The sequence below is a fragment of the Enoplosus armatus genome, chromosome 6 (assembly GCF_043641665.1).
Source record: "Enoplosus armatus isolate fEnoArm2 chromosome 6, fEnoArm2.hap1, whole genome shotgun sequence".
NCBI classification, from domain to species: Eukaryota; Metazoa; Chordata; class Actinopteri; order Centrarchiformes; family Enoplosidae; genus Enoplosus; species Enoplosus armatus.
Window position 1 is genome coordinate 2988675 of NC_092185.1, and position 17230 is coordinate 3005904.

A 17230-nucleotide genomic window follows, 5' to 3' on the forward strand; every position below is an offset into this window, starting at 1 on the left:
GATAGAAAAAGTCTTTGTGTTTCCTAGAATTACCCAGCTGCCCTCCATGTCTGAGTCTGTGTCCCTCGCAAATCTGGATCTCGGATTCAACTGCATGTCAGGTAACATGTTGATGTTAAACAGACTATATGAATCCCATTTCCTCATCATAAAGGCATACCAACCTCTACTGTACATGTTCTGTGTAGTTCCATCTTCTTTTGTACTGACTTTATCTAATGAGTTTATATTTTGTTTATTTTAATTTGCTGCCTTGTGTGAAGCATTTGTAACTTAAAAGTGCTCTTACTACTATTATGTGACACTCAGCCATTTTCAGAGCTCAGCTCATTGCATCTGCATGCTCACAGGCCTTCTTCATCTCCAGTCCCTCACTCCCACTCAGCCACAGATTGATTTCACTTCACAGAGGAAGTTACGACAGCTATAAATTCACATGCACCAAACCTTTAGGCCTAAACACGTATGATTCCATCTATTTTACATGACGCGGCTGCATTCATATTGGCTCTTTGCCAACTGTCCGAGCACAGTGTCTGAGTCCATGGAAATAAGATGCATACAGCAAGTTCACAAGTCTCTGGAACACGTCTCTATTTATTTCATCCAGTTGATGTAGCTCTGCATAACTACACTGGTGAAAGTGAGGAATAGGCCGTAAAACTGACGTTGACAAGGCAAAGTTATTTTTCCACTTCTCTCTCTCAGAGCTCCAGAACGTGTGCGAGAGTCTGGAGGGATGTCAGCTGCTGCGAGAGGTCCACCTCACAGGGAATCCTCTCCAGCAGGAGAGTGGCTGGAGGTAAGGCGAGGGCTGGATGGAGGAGTTAAAGCAAATTACATGGGCTACTGTTTTCCACAGTAGGATCTAAATACATTGTTTTCTAATCTGCGTGCATCTGCGTGTAGGACGAATCAGCCAGTGCTGTTGTATTACGATGATATGAATGTTGATATGAGTACTCTCTAATTGTCAGGATGGTGGTTCACCTCTGACTTTAGCACCATCTCCTCTGCAGTACCTGCTACACAGTTTCAAATCAAGATAGTATAATTAGAAATTTCCGTAGTTCTTCCTGGAAATTATTTGGACAAAAGTTTCAGTTTCGGCTTCCTTTGCTCTGAAATATCACTCGCTGTGATGGATGTTCAAAGGAACATACCAGTGAAAAGCCAGTATTTCTCTATCACAAACTCAGTCTATTGGCTCAGGTAGTCTAAACATTCCAGCAGAACACAGGCCTTCCTGTCCACTTCCCAGGATTAGCACTGTGATTCGCGTCCGCTATTAGATTACTGCAACGTGCCACCGACATCTGTGTGTACGTACGTCACACTAAGTGCTCGTAATTCCCAAAATATTGATACAACAGAAAAATCAATTATCTTTTCAGTGTCAATTTGCTCATTCACTTATCCCGCCTAAATATTTTACCGATGTTAAGACAGTTGCAGTGAGTTTATGTGAAAAATATGCAATGACCACTTTATATTCTTCATTAGCCATGTCATGACGTCAGCTGTTACAGGTTCGCAAAGTTGTTTGGCTCCTCAGAGCTACTCACACCCATTTAGTTACAGCAAAATGTCCACAATATTAAAACTGAACTCTCCAAACAGCCCTGAATGTTTCAGTTTAAAAAATATATTTTATGGGTTGTTTAACTAACTGCATTTACACTGTTGTATTGAGGGGGTTTCATCCGTCATTTTTTGGACCTTAAATCATCAACACCATAACTGAGAAGAGTTGGATGTCAGTTGCTAAAACATTCCTGGTCATTTGGTTCAAAAACAGTTTGAACATAACATTTCTATTCTTCATTTCTTGTTTAGTGGGTTATTTTCTGTCCAAAAAACCCCTAAAAACATGGGTTACTTGTGGATATTTTACCCGTCTTAAGCCTTAACTGAAACATTACCTTAATATTTCATTGAACTTTACTTAACCTCCAATGCCAACAGTGGAATTAACCCTCTGTATTTCCACACTCATGCCCTGGCCTTTTCATCTCGAGCCAGTGATAACACCGACTAAATTAAAGCACCAAAAGGCAAGCGCGAAGAGTTACACTCTCTGTAGGCAGCCCCTGATCCAGGAGACGTGAAAGAAGAAAACACTGGGCCTGATTAATCAGGGCCACTCTAAGAGCATGTGTTTTAGAGGAAGTCTTCACTAAATGAAATACGGACGTTCAGGCAGGAGATGGAGGATGAAGGAATGTGAGCCAAAAACAGTGTTTCCCTCAGAAAGGAGGATGAAATTTATATCAATTTAGGAAAGGTTCAGGTTAGAGTCCAAGTCTAGTCAATGTAGATACAGCTGTAAGTAGAGAAAGAGATTCACATCATCTAAACTGTGAAGTTTGTATCTTCTTTTGAAAAACAATGAGATTCTTTTATTTGGCTAAATTTAACCCATTTTGACAAAGTTTACTCTAGAGAGAAAACTGTGTACATCACAGAGAGAGTCGTCTTTCTGAAACCAGCTAAACTCAGTCGCCCCAATTCTTTAATGAGAGTCATCCATTGTAAACATCCACAACTGATGGCATCTAATTATTCAGTACATAGGTCTACTCTGCGCTCTCCCAAGTGTGTCTAAGTGGCGTCCATTCCTGAATTGAATTACATTCCCCACCTCAATGAGCTCATGTAACGATCAAAAGGTCCTATTTGGGTTTGGAGCTTCATTTGAAGACAGCCAGCCAGACAACATGCCCGAAGGGTTGGAATCTAATCCCGATCTGTTTCGGAGAGACCAAGTGGGCCACATCAAAACCGTATCCCTCTGACAGTACGCAGACCCCGTCCTTTGCGGTCATGTCTTTGTTTCAGGGTGGCAGTGTGGTCGGGAAACCTCCGCATGCCATCATAATACAGTAAGAACAATTTATACGGGGTTAAATCCTCTACGAGGGTCTGAAGAAAAGCATTCACTGCTTCATCTTTATTAGTTGTACAATCAGTGGTTATGGTACATAGACTGCGGGGATCAATTGATTATTATAGTAAAATGGAGCTGTGTAATAATAATCCAGCAACATCTGCGCTGGAACATCTCTTAGAGCCATGGATTGGTAAAATAGCTTCACAAAAACACACATTATGGTTCGCCCTCAACACGTTTTATCCTCCTCTGGTGACAAGGTTTAAGAGCATATGCTGCTCTGGGAATCAATTTTGAAAAATCCAGTTGTTCGAACTGTTTTAAAAAATCAGCTTTGTAGCCTGAAGGCTTGTATTTTTTTTTACGGATTTTATTGTTGCTGTTCCCTTGTGTCCTGTAGAGTTTCCAGCTCCTCATTTTCCCACTGAACACAGACCACATTTGGCCTCCGCTGGTGGATGCTCTGAGTCTGTTTCTCTGGCAGATAGTTGGGATTCCTCTGGTTGTACATCCTTAGCCTCAGGCAGCGGTTACCTCTCCCCCAGACTCACAGCCATTCAGGGCTCCCCTCCAGTTTGAAGGCTGATACAACCTAATGAACAAGTTTTTATCCAAAGTGGCTGTGTGACTACACTTTTAAAAAAAACATTACAAAGTCAACAACTACATTAACTATCTTAAAATGTATTCAGATTGTAATGCCAGGTCACAGTGTGCGTCATTTATACCAGTGGATAAGTACAGCAAATTCACTAAATCGCTGTAAATGGATTAGTTAGTCCAGAGGACAAGATGTACAGTGTTCTCAGCATACAGAACAGCATGTACGATGAGTGGCCTCGGTGGAAACTGTCTTCTCAAACTCTACCTGTGAAGCTAAACAGAGAGTGGCTGCTCTGAAACTGTCTTCTCACTGGGCTCTACAGCTTTGAATATGGGTTTACAATGAGACAATGGTACCGCTTGGTGAAAGCCTCATGTCTTATTGCTTATCCCTGACAGAACCTCTCTCTCTAACTTGAGTCTCAATTAGAAAATGTCTCCGCCGCATCTGAAATTTCAGCCTCTTTTTTTTTTGTGTTCCGTTCATGTCGCTCTCAAAGTCCTTCATCGTCTTTGAATATACTGTTGTTTATACAAACTGAAGGACTCACCAAGTTGTTTGTGTTCACTGCAGTGGTGAAGAGTGCATTCAAAATGCTGTACTGTCATGTAGAACAATAGCAGCTACAGTATAGTTATGTGAAAAGGTCTTTGTAGGTGAGAGATTTAAATATAGTGGGAAGCTTAGTTCTTTTTTTTACCTAAATTGTCAAATACATGCAAATACATGTGCTCTTCACTAATATGAACCACATTGGTCTTGTGTGTTGGTTATAAATCAGTTCTAAAATAATTATAAATATACAAAAATATAATTCTTGACTGAAAATGATGTTTTCTATTTATTACATTAAAACAATATCTTTTTCCCGTTTGCTCTCCTTTTCAGATCCACTCTGCAGAGAGCAGTGCCTGGCCTGAGGGCCATCGATGACCAGGAGACAGACTCTTTTCTATCGCCCCCTGCTGTTCAGCGGGTCAGCTTCCTGCTGTTCTGTCAGGCTCAGCTTCAGCAGACTCATGATTTACAGCAGCAGCACAGCAGGGAGCGCAGGTAAGAGACAAATGACTGCTTGTGTAGATGCACTGTCAGTGTGCTGTGTGTGTAGTGTGGATGAGTGCAGGTCTTACCAGTCGTCAGAGAAAACGGTCGGATAGAAATTTACTGTTAATCCTTTCTAGAGCTGTCATAGACCCATCAAGGAAAAAAAAAATCATTTTCATCATGATCATTTTCTCTTACAATGACACCAGGGATCAACTATATGTACTGCTGATTTTCCACCCTTACATCAGCTGTGTTGGTAAACTGAAATGTCGAGACGAACTTGGAATCAGCTCATGGGAAGGAAAGACATTCTCAGCTCAGATTTATTCATTCAAATTCAGGTGTATTAGATGTCCTAATAGAAACAAGTAAAGTGTAAAAAATAAAAAAATGTAGCATGTTCTCTCTCCCTTTTATCTAACGCGTCACTATCCTCTGTGTCAAGTAATTATTGATTACCAAATCACCTAAAAATATCTCAGGAAATCACAATTTCTCTTTTTAAAGTTTTCCTCAATAAAAACAAGCCAATCAGTCCTGTATGTTTGGACCATAGTTCTGATAAAGTAGTAAGAAAAAAAAAAAGTAAGAGAGATAAAACCCTGAAGGGACACACTTGAAAAGATGAAATCAAATGGCAAAGAATAAAATGAACAGGATAAGACGATAGAAATAACTGCAAACCTATTTACAAGAGGTCGTATGACACCTGACGGCTTGCGCTTGATCAGCCGACAGACATGAAGCAGTCAGGAATGTTAGCTATCCTCTTGTTATGTCTGATACGTAGGGCGTAGTGAGCCTAAAGACAACGTCCATCTATTTTCACAAGTCCTTCGATGTCACTGGCCTCCGTACACATTGACACTCCTGTGCAAGACGGACCACCAACACTTAAAACGGTGGTCAACTTTCTGCTTATCTTCATGACCCTTCCAAATTACACAGCACAAAAGATGAGACGTGGCAGCGGCTACCCGTACGGGTCAGACCGAGGACTCCTATGGCTTGGGGGCTAGCGTGGCGCTCCCTTTGCTTCACCCCTCACTGTGTGCCCTCTACACCCCTGGCCTCTGGACAATGAGCCATTCTGGGGGCTTTGCAAGGACCAACACAGCCATTTAACCCCTGGCCTGACCTCGTGTCTGACTGAGGTTTAGAGGAGGTGAGAAGAGTGCCACACGCCAGTCCACTGGTGACTGTAAGGTGGGAAACCATGGGGTTTATCAGGGGTATGGTTTCACAACATTTCTCCACAGGGTGTAGGGTGGAGGCTGAGTCCTCTGTTCCTCACAGAATGCCTCTATTTTCTACTTACAACTGACTTTTTATGAATTCGGGATAGAAACTAAAATCTCTTTCTCTTCATACAAACGCCGAAGTTTGAGAAAAACAAACGTCCAGGAAAATCCAGGAAAAAGTTCAGTTGTTTTTTTGGAAAGAAATCTTGCTGTTTCTTACTTTTTCTTCTCCTGACGAAGTTCTATATTCTCCTTGCATACATCCCTTGCTACTGAACAGTGCAACAGCCTATTAGAGACAAGCTGGAGGGTTAAGGCAATAGAATAGGATGACTATTTAATGTTCTCCTCGGGCAATTGGCCTCACTGTCAATATTCAACAAAACATTGCTATACATGCATACAGAAAATATAGATGTATATAGATATAGATGCTGCGTTCTGGTTTAAGCTTTGTCTTGACTGAGCTTGTCTTCAGTTTCTTCTTGCTCTTCACCAGTTAATGCTGCAAGCTCCCATGTGACACAATCCCAAATGTCCTGAAATATGATTGAAAAGACCAGTAACCAGTGTTGATTTTGGTATCTACACACAGGGTTGCAGACAGATGCAGGCTAGTAATACCTCTGAAAAACATTTTATACTGCAGCGTAACCGTGTAAAACGTTTTTGTTCCCGCTCATTCCTGCTCGCTTATATCAGTGGTATACATGTTGATGGTGACCCTGGAGTGAACCAGCAGGTATGGGGGGGAGGGGGTCAGTGGGGTCACAATCCTCTTGGACCTCCCGACTCCTCTCTCTCTTGTCCCACTGAGAATGAAGAGCTCTGTCTTTATGGAGAAGAAGCTGGACTACCTAAGGCTACTGGCCCTCCAGACTGGCTGTGCCCCCTCAGGGCTGAAGACAGGGAGGGGAGCAGAGCCAAGCATTGCTAATAGATTCATTAAGTTTCCATTGAGGTGGCTTTGTAGTCAGTTTATCCCCTGAATGAAAGAGACATTATATGGTATTAGGGCACACACAGAGCACACACACACACACACACACACACACACACACACACACACACACACACTCAGATGAAGTGGTCAGTAATAAGAACTAAATGTCAGTATATGACAATCCATTTATTTACTATTAGATGTTTCTGTGTTGCAGCAGAATGGATTGAATTTCTCAAAGAAATGAAGCGTGCTGGATTAAGCTTCTCCAAAACTAAAATGCTCAAAACTAAGTTACTCACGTGAATTGCAGACCTTTTTGTTGGAATTGCAACTGCTTTGTTTCAATGATTCAATTTCAGAATTCAAGCTGATATATTCTCCGGTGTGGTTTCTTGATTATAGCTATGATTTTCTTTAAAAAGTGAAAATCTGTTGTAGAAACAAAAACATTCATTTTCTTACTTTTCATACTCATGAGTCAGTCACACCAATCGCTCCACCACAGGAATTAATTCAAAATCTAATTCAAACTAACATGCTCATCCTTACATTTAATAAAAGCTTTTAAACTGGAAAACTGCTGCTCCTGCAATAAATCTACTGTTACATTTATGCAGCATTGGTGAAATCATCAAGTTTAGCACACTGACACTAAACGTATAACATTTAATCAGTGCTGCCATTTAGTTGTCAGATTTCCTGACTAAAAAGGAGTCCAGTCCCCATGAGTCACTGCAGTGGTCCACTGAGGAGGTCTGTTTTTTATTTGTGGGCACTGGAGTTAGGATGTAACTGTAATTTTCTGAAATATGTGTGAGTGTGAGTTTGTCCTCAGTGATACTGGAGCCATCGCTCACCTACAGTACATGCAGACCTACGACAGTGTGTTTTTGTGTGCTAATGTTCACAGTGATGCCTGGTCTTCACTGGAAGCTGTAAAGACCTCCTGCCGACACTTCACTGAGGCTCTGCGGCTGGCGGAGGACCAGAGATTTGCCCATGAATATGGGGACACCACCGTGGCTGACAAACACAGGGCTGCAGGCCCAACAACACTTGAGGAAACGCTTGTCATGGACAGAACCAATGTTGACGAGCGTACTGAGCGTCCAGAAATCCGAGAGTCCAATGGAAAAGTTCCACCAGTTATTCCAAACAGGGACAATATCGGACGCAGCTCTCGGACTTCTGAGGAGAAGTCATCTGCAAAGAGTCGGCATGACACATTCAACACTGTTACAATGGGTCCAAAGACAGGACCGGCAGTTAGCAAAGCTAACTCTGGCACTGTTCACTCCTTGGCAACAAAGGGAAAAACTCTTTCCTCCAACCTTGAAGTGGCACCTGCGTCCAACCATCAAGACCAGGACCTCCAAAAGTAATTCACCAAAGGTTCTGAGTCAGTAGTGTCCACTTGTGTGCATCAGTTTCATCCAACTGTAAGCTGTCGACAACAGATCAGTGAGATCAGCTGATGAAGTGTTTGTAATGAAAGCCTTCAGAAATTCTTCCGTGGTACACTCGTGGACACTGCTGGCTTAAAGCAAACACCCATTTTTTAATAAAATTCTTTTTATAGCAGCTCAGCATTTTATTAGTTTCTGTTGCAGAGCATTTGTCATCATTGGAGCCTCCTTTATGTGATTTATAGCAGAAGATGTTGAACATCTTATTCATTTTAACACGCAGCTTCATCATTAACGCTGCGCTATCTTTGGGAGGACAATAGATCTTTCATATGAAGGGTGGCTCTGGACAGGCTTCAACTCTCCAGAGTCCTGCTTTCCAGATGTCTGCTCAGAAATAATTCATGTTTTGAAAGACGAAGGTGCTATGACATCATGTATATCCCTCACTTTGTGTGTGTGTGTGTTTGTCTGCGTGTGTGTCCTTTCTGGAGCAGCACAGCAGCAGTCGTGATTCAGCAGCTGTGGAGGAAATACAGACAGAAATGTGGGAACATCAGCAGCCCCTCCACTGCTGAGGAGGGAGGAGGAAGAGGAGGAGATGGAAAGCCAGAGTCGGGGCCTTCCTATACTAACGGGAGCCAAGATTATGCAGCAACGGTCATCCAGGTAAAACTGTTGGAATTTCATTTGGACCTTTTTGTTTGACTTACTGTACAGGAGGTTATTCCAATGGGGGGAGTCAGTTTTCCAACTGTTTGCTGCCTTTGTTACACAGAAAGCACCCCCCCCGTAGCTTACATCCCCCACCAAACCAGTTTCCCTCTGATGTTATTTTGAAGAACTTCCTTATGTGCAGTACGGCAGCTATGTCAGAAAACAACTATCCAGCCGGAGGAGAGTATGTAAATGATGTGCTCAATGCAAGCTACCCACAGAGCATGAGGAGCCAGAGACTGCCCACTACTTTCAGAATATCTGACCCGATATTTAATCAATCAACCTATTTTTATATTTATTTATTACTCCAGTGGAGTCTATCTATTACATCAGTGTGGTCATGGATGCATTGAAAATCTAAAGATGTCTGCATTAGAGCAGCAACTAACGAGTATTGTCAATATAGATAATTGGTAAACTATATTTTTGGTTTATTGATTTATCATTGAGTCTATAAAATGAAAAGAGTAACCATCACAATTTCCCATAGCTTAAGTTGATGTCTTCAGATTGCTTGTTTTGTCCACCCAAGAGTCTAAAACCTAAAGATATTCAGTTTACAATGATGTAAAACAGCATTTAAGAAGCTGGAATCAGCAACTGTTTGGCATTTTTACCAAGTCTTGGCATAGAGACTGAACCTGAACCTGTCGATGTGGAATTAAGGACCTTACTGCTACAACTAGAATTTTCCAGTCATGTGGCTGAAGGCTGGAGCCGCTTTCATACAGTGGATATCTGAAAATGTCCATATTCACCCTTGAGCATCCATCTTCAGGCCTCATACGTGCTATAGAGGCTTATTCGGCTAATCCCCTGCACATAGGTGGAGGCTGCTGTTCTGAAAAACATGCTACTCAACACTTCTCCCAAATCCCCTCTCAACACAGAAAGTGTTTGATGGGTCCTTTAGGGCTCTCTAAGGTAGGAGGTGGGGGTGATGGTGTAGTAGAATAGTGTGTGTGCATGTTGGGGAAGGGGGGGGGGGTACAGAGTGATTAATCAGATTCCAAAGAAGTGCGGTAGTAAGAGTTGTAGGATTCCTGCTCGGCTCAACTTGAAGTGAAGTGTGCCCCCCCAAGCCCATTGGGAATTGGAGGATTTAGAGGCACACTGGAGCTCCATTTGTCTCGGAACAGCCCGGAGTCACGCAGAGTTCAGACAGCAGAACACTCAGCAATTAAAAGAGAGGTTAACATGTTTTATCTCCCTAATGGGATAACACACAATATTTACGTTTGCCTCGTGATTCATGAAGGGGTTTCTACCATTTCTTCTTCGGGTACCTCCAGGCCTTTTGGAGGGGCTTCGCTCTGAGGAGGAGGCTCGCATCTGCTCTGGCTGCTGTCACATGCCTGGACACCGGAGAGGACGACACCTTCGAGGAGGTGGACGTGGATGAATTTGTCTTTGATGAGGTATGCACACAAGGTCATGTGTTCTTCACTTTCATGGTTGAGTAATTCCCCACCCCACGCCCTATCAGACACACAGACCTGCACAGAGGAAGATAAAGAAATGCGTAAATGCATACATATACTTTACCACACGCAATCCTGCACACATGCAAGTCTGAGATACATACACAGACACAGAAACATGCACACGCATGCACAAAAACCTGCACATGGGCCTGAAAAAGACACAAAAATATACATACAAGTTTACAAAAACCTGCGGACACACACACAAAAACAGAGAAACATACAAAGACACACAATAATGCACAGACACTAACCTGTACATACATACACACACACATCTGGATACTCCCTTCACTGTTATATATTATATACACTATAATGTCATCATACACAGCATTACATGTTTGGTTCTGAAGACACTTTTCGTTGTTGTTTCTTACCTGTATCTATGTTTTTATTGTATCTGTATGTTTTTATTTTCAAAAAGGCAGCGCTGGAGAAACACTGGACATTGCCGCTCTCTGAGGACTCACCTCCCGGACGTTACCCCGAGTCAGAGCAGCCACTGTCTCTGAAGGTAAAGCAACCGAGACGTTCTGTATATTCTTCAAACCTGGTGAGTTTTTTTTTCTTGCCCTGTCCCTTTCTCATCTTGGTTATCGCCCCCTCCAGGATTTGTCTCACTCTCCCTGACTGATCTTTAAATTTATTCTCTTGAAAAACAAGATTATTTCCTGGAGGTCTGAAGGTTGCTCTGCATCAGCAGATGTCATTTTTCACGCTGGCGGACTGTCGTCCTGTTTTTTTCCCTTCATTTACCTCTCGTTGGATCTTTTCTTTGGAGCGTGCTCAGCGCTGTACATCATGGTAGCCGGTTTAGTCCAGCTGATGTGGTGCAGCTGCTGTCGTGGCCGGCCTCAGTGTGTTGACACTGAGGTACACATCAAAGGCAGGGATGAACAATTTAGCGCTTCCACAAAGACAAAATGGGATCTGGAGAGTAATGAAGCTGTTAGTTTGACTTACATATGAACATTCCTCGAGTGTTAAAACTCGCTCTGGTTAAAAGTGTGAAAATAAAACATGCACTTGAGTTAAATGTGACTGACATTATTGTGTACATTATATTTCATTTGCCCTGAAGTGCAGTGAGGATGGTATGTGGTCGAGACAGAGCTTAAAGTCTATTTTTCCATTGAGAGCTCCAGCATCACAACCTTCTGAACACAACTCAGATAAGGATTCAGTTTTTACTCAGATGATGAAGATGTTAAAATTGAAAATCTAAATCTAAAGCACCACTCCAGTAAATGAAAACCTTTGAAGTTAATATAAAGAACGGCTGCTGTATATTCTTTTGTCTAAAAAGCAAGATATTAAAAATCTACTCAAATAAAGTGATATGAGCTTCACATTATTGCTGACACTGATTCATGTATGTATTTCAGCCTCCTGGGCCCTTTTCTGAACCCTCCCAGTACATGCTCCCACCACCGCTTGTATGGAGGTCAAAACAGGCCTGGGTGGCTGGAGAACAGGTGGACTCTGCTTCTCCAGTGAGCTCCATCAGGTAGGACATCCCACAGCCTAGTTACTGGCTGTCATTTACTTGTTGGGATTAAAGCTGTCGGTCATAATCCTCTTAATTCCTGTTTCACCCCGTTTATATAAACATTGTATATTGGTGTGTTTGTTTTGCATAAATCACGATAAGGCCGCTGAATATAGAGGATAGCAAGGCATCATAACTGGGTTCCTGATATTCTCATTGCACATTCATATACATCAAACCCCCTGCAAATGACTGAGAATGGCATTACATTCAAGATTGTTTATTCACATTGTTTATTCTTCAGTATGTTTGTGCTGTGGACAATGAAATAGAATGTACAATAAACACAATTTAAAAAAATATATTATCCACAGTATATTATATAATGCAATACACAACACTGCACAACAAGCTGTAAGCTGCTGTTACAGGTAAATATTTAATAGTATGTAAAATCAAAATACATTGTAGAATCAATCCTGATATGCTTTTGTTGAACTGGGATATAAATTGACAGTCTGACGAAGTTTTGAAATGAGAATCATGACGAGCCTCGTTTAAATCAGGTCCATATCCAACATACTTTGAAAACAATGTTGAAACAACAATTCACTCTTACATAATGCAGCCTTAAAGCAAAACACTCCAGTTGTACAAGTGGGCCTGCTCAACAGTAGAAGACTGTACTGCAAACAATGGGATACAATATGTTCTGATCTCTTCTGATAATAAACTCGTGTGAACGTATACTTTCCTGCATATCACGTTTTGGGGACAATAATCTATTTATGATTTCAGAAGCAAATCTCCTCCCTCAACCTCGGTGGTCAGTGGTCTCTCCGAAAGATCCGAAAAGATTCTGGAAGAATGGTAAATCATTATGTTATCATATACTCAGTCTTCATGATGAGGTTTTGATTGTCTGTGTGTGTTTTGTTATGTTATTATGTGGGATTTTCTGTGGGACACTTCTGTCTTTGTTGTCTCTAGGGGCTTCACCCACAGCCACACAGCTCTTCTAATGCTCAAGAGAGCCCAGAGGATGAAGTCAAAGCAACAGCACAAGAAACATAAGGGTGAGAGTGTGTAGAATTATGGAGGTAAAAATATATATTTGAGCTTTTAAGTGTATGTGCCTTGTTTCTGGTGTGTGGGAAAAGGTTAAAGGTAAATCATTTTCATACATTATTGTCATCAAAATGCAGAAATATGTAGAATATAAAGTTATAAAGTTAGATATGGTCTCGTGGTTTCCTTCTTAAATATCCCTCACAGCATAGAAGGAACTGCCATGAGGACATCAGTCCGTTTTCTAAAAGGGAAAAAATCCACACAAATTTTTGCTTCTTTTCATTCTTGTCTTTGTTTCTTCAACTGTGCTTCAACAGCAGCGAACCTTTCCACCCCGCGTACGTTAACGAGCCATAACAGACAGCAGGAGCCAGGGCCTGTCGCCTCTTATTGGGCCTTATTTGAGAGCCTGCAAAGGAAATAACGATTGCCAAGAAACCTCTTGACAAGTCATCCCGTGATGATTTTCATTACGATTCATTGTAGTGGTTGAGTGCGGCTGCAGTGAAAGGTGACCTCACCTCTGCTGTGCTCCAAGAAACAGTAGTCCTGCCACGGTTATCATGCCATGGTCATGTAGAGGGAGGCTGCTCTTTGATCAGAATTGCAAATGCATGATTCCAATAGCAGGGCTCCTGTCATCTTGCTCCACCGACACACAGGTCTATGTCTGCACTAACTCCTAATGGCATCTGCCTCAGTGGAACCAGAACACTGTTCTAATATTTTCCGAATGTTAAGTCCTGGTTTTCTGCTTCTGGTTTTAGGCCTGCCTTGTCCTTCTTTGACCCTGTCTCTTACTCTCCCAGATCCCTCTGTCCGCCTCGCCTTGTTCAGAAACTGCAGTTACCAGCTGGATCCAGTGGAGGCACGGAACAGGCGAGCACAACCCAACAGAAATTATATAAAAGGTACGCTCCACCAGTAACCTGTAAATACGACTGCGCAGACCCGAGCTGTAGACTTCAGAATTCAAACTTTACGGAAAATACTGACTCATTACAAAATGTATTATTATTATTTTCATAGTTTTGGCAATTATTTCTATCAGTTAGAATAACGTGGACTCACGAAAAACACACAGTGACATCACTACAGTCCGGAGGTCCGTCATGTTTCTGGACAAGAACAATTAGCAGTCAGTGATTGGACTTGGTGAATACAATTGTTTTTATCATTAAGAGAAATTATTGCCAAACGAGCACATTTCTCTTTAAATTTAGGTGCACCCGCAGGTATAAGCTACTTCGCTGGTCACAACATTTTCAAAAAACCCAACCTCGTGCCTGTTAGTTCTTTGTATAAGTGGTTTCACAAACAAGCCAAACAGGTTTTAACTTATCACAGATGACATTCGGGCTTCCTTAAAACAAAAAAATTCTTATTGTTATGGATAGTAAAACAATCTTCAAAGAGTTTACAGGTTGCCTGTGTAGTAAAGTAGTTTGATAGTCTGAGAAGAGGTACATTTCCCCCTCCATCTTTTTCTGCTGTGGCCTCCTGCCCTGCCCTGAGGTGGAGAGATGATTTGACATTGTGACGTCCACAGCCAGACTTAAAAGGGAGGGAAGAGCTGGAGGGAGGGCAGGAGGGAGGACGGGGGAAGTCGGCTTTTATCACGAGGGCCTGTCTCCAGCTTTCCTCTACACCCCACCCCCACCCACCAGGGTCAAGGCCTCACATCCAAAGAGCACGACGCTCGCGGTCATCCAGCAGTCAGAGGGACGCTGTAACAACAGTGTTTGCCAACAGGCAGTGAAGTGACTGGTCTCTCTCTCTGGTCCAAGTCCAATAATGCCATAAGCATGAAATACCCCTGAATTAGCTGTGGAGAAATACAATATGTTTGCTTGTCATTTCATGTTACAGTTTGAAAAAAAATAGAACAAATCGTACCTTCAACTCTGGGATGTTTTTCGTTCCCCTTTATTTCTTTTGGGTGGATCGCTTTAGTAATTTGTTTGTAGAATAATTGTGAAGGAGCACCCTTGTTTCCCTTAAAACAGATTCATTGCTGTGCAGCCAAAGATCAAGCAACAACTTATTTCAATGTTTTCAAAGATTCTGAAGATTTTATTTTGCAGCCAGTAAATTGCCAAACTTAGAAGGAACTCATCAGACAATGACAAACTTACCGTTAGCATTTGGTCGATTGGCAGTTGATTGAAGATTTTTTTTTGTCTGATACTTTATTTGTTAACATGAAAAACTTGAGTATGACATCATAATGTTATCAGGTGTTTATTTTGAATTGCAGATGCATTGTGTCCTCTTTCCAACACTGTGATTACTGACACTGGAGTCGTGCAGTATAGCCGGGGATAAGCTCTCAGCCAACTGGCAGTCGAGGACCGGTTCCGTCCATGTGACCTATTACATTACAACAATATTTCCAATTCTGTTTTTTTTCCAGTATCCTTATCTCTCCTCTCCACCCTTGTCTTGATAATTGATCAAACAGGACTGGTGTTCTCGAGCAAAGAAGTGAAGCAGCTACATCAGCTGATAAAGTAACGGGGGTCACTGGTTTGGACATCACACTTCCCTCTTTCCTTAATACCCCGTGTCCTCAGTTGGTTTTCTGATCCGACAGAGAGGGATCCTTTAAAATGCGTAACCCTAACCAGCTCTGTTCTGGAGGAGACAACTCCTGCTGACTTTTTACAGCGTGACCGTGAGGCAGTGGCGGCGGCCTTTTCAGAAGTGGTGTGTCGGGAACTGGCTCATGGTGCTGTGATCCAGGGTCTCTGTAAATGGGCCCAAGCCAGCCTCCCCTATTGCTCCCCTGATCCTGACCTGTGGAAGGCACCCCCTCCTCCGGATCCATCCCCAGTGCCCGGGGCCTAGCCAGCCCAGCCCGGCCCAGCCAGCGCTCCCCGACAGGGGCTAACGTTTCAGGCTTTGAGTCAAGCCCCTTCTGGAGGTGATTAGCCCCAAACCCATGACAGATTCTTTCCAAGATATCCAACGCGGCGTGTTTATTTTATCCGGGCTCTTTGTGTGGATGTGCTGGACATGAGTAACCCACTTGAAATGGGTATCGGCTTACATACCCGGAGAGGGAGATAGAGAGGGAGAGAATGGAGCAGAGCCACAAGACATTTTATTTTAAAGGCAAAGAATATAGAAATACACTTCCCTTTTTTTTTTTTTAGATGATTTAGTGTCTGTGTGCTGCAGATGTTGAAGATGTTGTATGCCTCCAAGCGTTTCTCCTTGTTTCTCCTCTTACTTTCCACCAACGCCCCAACCCCCCAGCCCAGCACACACACTCTTCCAACCTCCTTCTTCCATCCAAACTGAGATCCAATCCCACCAAACATCCGTCCTCATGTCAGAGGGACGCAAGGGTATATATTTTTATTTCAGCCTGGAACCCCTACCTCCCGAGCACTTAACTCGATTTCACACTTCAAGTCATCTACAAAGTCCAACTGAAACGCAATCATCTTGTTTATCATCCATCATCCAAAATAACTTAATGTCAGACTCTTTACCACCATTCATATGCATTCAATTTCTCCCCCGTAATCTCTGAGCTTCTATTTACGTCAGGCAGTGGAGCTCTCTCTGCGTAGTGTATGTTTGAGATGCACTGGCACACTTCAGGAGGAAACATGTAGAGCCAATGTACAGTGGGGCAACAGTCTGAGTCACTCGCGGAGACGGACACCCAACTAAAAACACTGACATTGGATCCTCAAATTTCAGACACGCTCTGATTCTTCTTCCTCTCTACAAATGCCATGAAAACAGGCTTCTCAAAACAGAATCCAAAACAAGGTAAGGGTTAGCCTCAGCATAGCTGTTTTGAAGTCATATGGCATGTTTCACGTTCTTTAGGGCAGGTCTAGTATAAATCTTCATGAGTGACTAGCAAGCCAAGAGGCAGGTCTGTCAAGTCTCTGAATGCTAACCACTGACTTGACACAGCATTGACAGATTGACAAAAGGTTGTGAAAATGTCTGCGTCTAACGAATAAAAGATCATATCAGTGGATCACAACAACACAATGTTTTCAACTCATTTCATGGCACCGTTATGGTTATTAGGGTCTGTGCTAGTCCTCCTGATCCATTGCCTGACCCTGTGTTGGTTGAAGGGGATGAGGCTCTGAAGTGCCATCATCGTGTCTCTCCTTCAGCTTCGGGCCGAAGCCTCCACCCTCCTCCTCCCCAACTCTCTGACTTCTCCCCTCCTCAGTAGAGACGAGATCGCTTAATGCGCTTAAGAGCCCCTCTTAACAGGCGTGACTCCTACAGGCCCCCTCCTGATGTCCTGGAGGAGTACTGGAGGGGGATTCAGGAGGTTGGAGGGGGTCAGGAGGG

General features: G+C 42.7%; 1 protein-coding gene across 1 annotated transcript in view; it reads left to right on the forward strand.

Moving 5' to 3' along the window:
• Positions 1 to 17230, forward strand: part of lrriq1 (leucine-rich repeats and IQ motif containing 1) — a 31311-nt gene that overhangs the window by 7880 nt on the left and 6201 nt on the right. Inside the window, exons 12-22 of the mRNA XM_070908101.1 lie at positions 28 to 101; positions 709 to 802; positions 4383 to 4547; positions 7639 to 8106; positions 8632 to 8803; positions 10147 to 10272; positions 10766 to 10855; positions 11727 to 11848; positions 12629 to 12700; positions 12821 to 12906; positions 13711 to 13812. Of these exons, the coding sequence (XP_070764202.1) occupies positions 28 to 101; positions 709 to 802; positions 4383 to 4547; positions 7639 to 8106; positions 8632 to 8803; positions 10147 to 10272; positions 10766 to 10855; positions 11727 to 11848; positions 12629 to 12700; positions 12821 to 12906; positions 13711 to 13812 (1571 nt within the window). The remainder of the gene's footprint in view (positions 1 to 27; positions 102 to 708; positions 803 to 4382; positions 4548 to 7638; positions 8107 to 8631; positions 8804 to 10146; positions 10273 to 10765; positions 10856 to 11726; positions 11849 to 12628; positions 12701 to 12820; positions 12907 to 13710; positions 13813 to 17230) is intronic.